Below are 5,618 nucleotides of genomic sequence, written 5' to 3'. Positions count from 1 at the left end.
CCACTGGGTGATGGGAAGTACAGTGCAAAAGCACCAGCTTTCTCTCCTCTGCCAGGAGCTGCCTTCACCTCAGCCCAAGCACCTGACACCACGCCCCTGGTTCCTGAAAGGAGGTTGGAGCTCAGTGGGGCTCATGCTATTAGCCCAGGGAACAAACAACAGGAGGAAACCAGAGGAAAATGACCTCAAGTTGTGCCACAGGAGGTTTAGATTTGACCTCTAGGAAATCTTCCTTCAACAAAAAGGCTCTCTAGCTTGGGAGCAGGCTGCTGCCTAGGGAAATGGCTGAGCCAGCACCCTCAGAAAGGTTTAAAAGTCATGGGGATGTGGCATTTGGGGACGTGGCTGATTGGTGCAATAGGCAGTGTTAAGGTTGCAGTTGGACTGTGTGATCTTCAGGGACCTTTTCAACCTCACTGAGTCAGAGATTGACGTGTAGCTCAAGCAGTGAGGAGTCAAAAGTTAGTGATCCTCAAGGGTGCCTTCCAACATGGAGATGTGGGAGATTGTCAGTGGAGGGCAGATGAAAACAAACCCAAAAGAAAGAACAGTGGGAGTTCTTGGAAGAAGATTCCCTCCAAGGCAGCCTTAAACAGCACACCAGGGCCACTGTGAGTGGCTGAGTGGGGGTGGGGACAAAGGGTGGGGCTGGCTGGGCTGTGATGTGCTGTGACACCTGTGACATCACAGGGGGACATGTCACAATGGGGGCACCTCCAAAAGGCCCCAGCAGGTAACGCTGGCCTTCATTGCTTGGGCAAGCGGTGAGTGCACACGTGCTGGGGAGGCTGGGCTGGGGACAAGGGCCAGGGTGGAAACCTGGCTGCACCCGGGGCTGGCTTCTCCCCCTGCATGCGGGGACAGCCCCTCGTGGGAGAGCCTTGGGAAGGCCACGCTGCTGCTGCAGCTGCTGCTGCTGCTGCTGCTGGGTCAGCAGGACAGGCCTTGCTGCCTGCCAGCTCTCTGGGGCCCTGTCCTTCCTGCCCTCAGATCCCTGAGCAGATCCCTGCTGCCCTCCCTCCCGCAACCAGTAGTTGCCTCCCTCACAGCACCACTCATGGCCTTCTTTCCATCCTCCTGCAGACCATGAATTCCGTCGTGTTCCTTTTCATGCTCTTGAAGAGCCTCACCCTTTACCCACAGCCTGTGGGGGATTGGGATGAGGAAGCTCGGCGGCGCATGGAACTGCGTGCCCAGCAGCTGGAACACGAGAGGCTTCTGCTGGAGCAGGAAGTGGAGCGGCTCATCCAGAAGAGTGAAACCCAACAGTACTTGCAGCTCGTGACTGTTGCTGTGCTCCTGGTCCTTGTCTTGCTCCTATGGTTTATGGGATGGGAAAGGAGCCTGAGGAGAGAGAGGAATGAAGAAGCAAATGAAGAGGGAGTCAGAAACAGGGATGCAAATGGAGAAGAAGCTGTTGGAAATGAAGAAGGCAACGCGAATCGGGAGGAAGACAACAATGATGACGGCAATGTACAGCAAGTGGGCAATGCTGCTGCAAATGAGGCAGATCATGGTGGAAACGAAGCTGTCAATGAGGATACAGCTGTAGAAAACAACTACGAAGATTTAATCCGAGAAGTAGAGGATCTTTTTGGGGAAATCATCGGTGCAGTTTTGATGGAGCGCATCCAGTGGCCTGTCCAGGACCTGGAGAGAGGCTGTGCGTGGATAACTGACCTGATGGACAAGTATGCCACTTTCTTTGGTCGTGTCTTGTCAAACAGTTTCTACCCAGTCCTGCAACGAGCCATCGGGGTGGGCAGCGCCTTTGAAGGTTGGAGTCCCCGAGAGCAGGACGTTGTGTACCGCGTGCTCGTCCCCATGACCCCTCCCCGAGGCCACAGCTTCCACCTGGAGCTGGACACTGCAGGGCACGCGCAGGTGAGGAACTTCCGTGTGCGCGTGCAGCTGGAGTGCACCTGCACGAGGGAGCAGCAGGGCGACAACATGCTGTGCTTCCTGCACCACCCCAAGGAGGAGCTGAGGAGGAATCAGGATCCCAGCCTCCTGGACACCCTGTGCACCGGCTCCTACCTCGACGTGCGGAAAACGGCCCGCTGGTTCTGCCAACTGGTGAGAGCAATCTGGCCAGCTTTGCCTCAGTCACACAGTTGGCATTTAACGCTGCTGCCCTCCAGACGCTCCTGCCAGTTCAAGGTGACAGATGGAGATGAGAGCTTCAGGATTGAGATGTTGCTTGGGGTAAGGAGAGGCGACTCAGACATCTTTGTCAGCAGCCAGCCTAGAGAGGCCCACACCCCAAACACAACCTGGCCTGAGACTTATGATGTGGCAGAGACCCAGTTCCTCAAGCACGTTGCCAGCCAGGCCCCCCCCGACAGTTTGCACCTCCACTGCCTGCAGTTCTTCACCCGCCTCCAGCTGGGCTTCTGCTTTTCCACCTACGCCATCAAGACCCTCATCATGCACCTGCTGGCTGAAACACCCGTGGCATTGTGGTGCAGGAGACATTTCCTGGAGCGACTGCTGCAGATCAGAGATGGCCTGTTTTTATGTGTCAGAGCAAAACGCCTCAACCACTTCATTGTGGGCAACGAGAGGCTTCCTCGTGACATCAGGGTACCCCCAGATGTTCCAACGGCTACGACACACAATCTCTTCCATCGCCTGGCGCAGGACTCGGACGCGTACAGCCAGGCCGTGCTTGAGTACTGGGTTCTGAAGAAGTGGCTCAAAGAATTTATCGAAACGAACCTTGGATGAATGAAGGGGAGGAGTCACGGCTACGAGCACAGAGCCTGTGCTTGGCCTTGTGCTGCTGGCAGCTGGCAGCAAAGATCCACCTCGTCCTACAAATTTGGTCCTTTAAGGAGAAGAGGATGCACGCAAAGGCTCTGGCCAAAGTCCCACAGCCTCTCCTGCTGCCTCAGCAGGTGGAGGGCCACAGCAGGGCTTCTTCTACCTCTTTGAAACCTTGAATTTTTCCAAAAAAAGACACCCAGATCGGCATAAAGCCCGGCTTGCCTTTCCCCACTCCTAAGGGTGCACCTGAAGAGAGAACATGCCTCATGTGCAGCACCAAAGTCACCAAATCCCACTTGCAACATGCACTTGTTGCCAGCCTTTGAGAAGGGCTGAAAGAAGCGGGAATGCGGGTGAGGAAAAGAAGAAAGAAACCAGGGGCAAGAAGGACCAAGAGGAAAAGTCAGCGCTGCTCGCCCGGGATGAGTCCATGGACGGCGTCTCTCCTTGTCTCCGGAAGGGACACCTTTGGGTCGGCTCTGGACCAGCTGTGTTGGAGCTGACCTGAAATTTTATCTATAGAAGAATCTAGATTGTTATTTCATAGCTAGCTAGCTAGCTAGCTAGCTATGAAATAACAATCTAGATTCTTCTATAGATAAAATTATTATAGATAAATATTTAATATATAAATATATATTTATTAATATATATATTAATATATATTTATATATAGTAATATATAATGAATATATATTAATTAATAATAAAAATTAATAATATTTTCATTATTAAAAATTTATAATATTATCATTTTATTATAATATTATATTATTTTATTTATAATATTATTATTAATAAAATTAATAATATTAATTAATTATTAATAAAATATAATATATTAATATATAATTGATATATTAATAAATATTAATATATAAAATTTTATACATAAAATTATTATAGATAAAATAACTAGCTAGCTAGCTAGTGTTCATGTATTTTATACTTTAATGTTCATAGACATGTAATCATATATAATAGTCATATAATGATTAATATATCATATATGATAGTAAAATGCAACACAAGAAAACAATAGACTAATAGAAATAATACCAAAAATATGAAATAGGTAATTCTTGTGTCATGAAGCAATATTATTCTAAAGAGTTGAATATGTAATTATATTTAAATAATAACAATAGAGGACACATGGAGTGTCACTATCTATTGTGATGCATATTCATGCATTTAGCACATTTTTGTCTGGAGTGAGTTTCATCAAATAGATCTATTGATAGCATATACAATGGGTAGATAGAACACGTAGGATAATATTTTGATATACAAGCAAATCCATATCTAGTGTGGCTCTCAGTTGTGAGCCGTATTAATGATCTGTAGTTAGCATGTTTAGGATTGGCAAGCTGGAAACGGCTTTGCTCTTTTTTCAATAAAATACAACATTGCAGAATCTGCATCGTGCAAGACTTTATTGATCTCAGCCAGACCTAGAGCACGGGTAAACGTCACACACCGTCAATGTGGGCTCATCAACTGTCTCCTGGAACTCCAGCAGACTCGGAGTGCTGAAGTGGTTCCAATGAGAAATGAGGCCCAGCCGTCCCCAGCCCCTCTGATCCCAGAATCACAGAATGGCTTGGCTGGGAAGGCTCCTTAGAAATTGCCTCCTTCCAGCCCCGCTGCCATGGGCAGGGACACCTTCCGCTAGGCCAGGCTGCTCCAAGCCCCAGCCAAGCTGGCCTGGAACACCGCCAGCTGCTGTGGGCAGCCGCAGCTCCTGTGGGCAGCGTGGGCCGGGCCCTTGACAGCCTCACAGTCAAAAATATGGCCGGGCTAATTAGATTTTCTTTATTTCTAGACAGTACACTTTTGCTGCAGATCAGCAGCAATGATTTTAGTCATCATGGTTGTGATGCCAAATCCCATCCCATACCATCAACATTTACGTCATTAGCAAAGGAGATTAATTTTCAAAATTCATGATTCCCCTTTGACATGTGCAATGTCTGAATATGATTGTAGCAAGATTCAAATGACATCAGTGCTGATATTAATGAAATTATTAATATACAGTATGTTCTGTTTTTAAAAATATATTTTCCCAGTAGTTCTTAATGCACATCTTTGTTTGGGTTTCCCAGTTTTCTTTTGCACCCACCACTGTCTGGGATGAGTCTCTCTGTGCATGTGTGCAATGGACTGAAGCACTCAGGAGAAGCCTTTAAGAGCCCTGAGCCCCTGGCAGCTCTGCTGTGTGAGCAATGGGCCATCACAAAGGTCTTGTTATAACACAGCATCATCAGAATGTGTGCACACTGCCACTAGGAATGATTCATTTCCACAGGCCAAAGGACATGAACACAGGCAGTGCTACTTCAGTAAAAGACTGAGAAAAAAGATTGTGGATGGCATGCTCTGCTTATTGAATAGAAATGGGGACGAGCAGAAGTCAGCAGTGTGCCCAGGTGGTTGAGAAGGTCAATGGCATCCTGGCCTGTATCAAAAATACAAGGTCTTTTCCTACAGCAGCAGAAAGAGGTGTGAGTTTATGTGGCACAAGGAACAAAAAATGAATTCTTTCTGTGGCAGCAGGACCAGGGAGGCGATTGTACCTCTGTGCTGGGCACTGGTGAGGCTGCATCTCAAATCCTGTGATGAGTTTTGAGCCCTTCATGACAAGAAAGACTCTGCGTGTGCAGAGAAGGGAAGGGAGCTGGGAATGGGTCTGGTGTTGCAGTCAGCAACCTCAGGATCTCGTCCAAGTAAGCAGCAGGATTCTGGGGACCAGCATGAAACACCAACTGAGACGGGCTCCCGTTCATGAAACCATTTATTCAGCATGGGAACAAAGTCAGGTCCAGAACAGAGAGCCCTGAACAGAGGCA

At 48.1% G+C, this 5,618-nt stretch overlaps 1 protein-coding gene across 1 annotated transcript; it reads left to right on the top strand.

The window, feature by feature from the left end:
* The first annotated feature begins 1,086 nt into the window (after nucleotides 1-1,086).
* LOC131587070 (inositol 1,4,5-trisphosphate receptor-interacting protein-like 1) lies at nucleotides 1,087-2,727 on the top strand. Its single transcript, XM_058854579.1, has one exon. It carries the CDS (start codon nucleotides 1,087-1,089, stop codon nucleotides 2,725-2,727), a length of 1,641 nt encoding a protein of 546 aa, XP_058710562.1.
* Nucleotides 2,728-5,618: the final 2,891 nt, after the last annotated feature.

Source organism: Poecile atricapillus, chromosome 1 (genome assembly GCF_030490865.1).
Source record: "Poecile atricapillus isolate bPoeAtr1 chromosome 1, bPoeAtr1.hap1, whole genome shotgun sequence".
Taxonomy (NCBI): Eukaryota; Metazoa; Chordata; class Aves; order Passeriformes; family Paridae; genus Poecile; species Poecile atricapillus.
The sequence above is the reverse complement of the archived record's forward strand: the minus strand, read 5'-3'. Positions and strand labels throughout refer to the sequence as shown.

Bases quoted from the DNA above. Each gene is read 5' to 3' on its own strand.
- LOC131587070 (XM_058854579.1), top strand. From the start codon at position 1,087: ATGAATTCCGTCGTGTTCCTTTTCATGCTCTTGAAGAGCCTCACCCTT.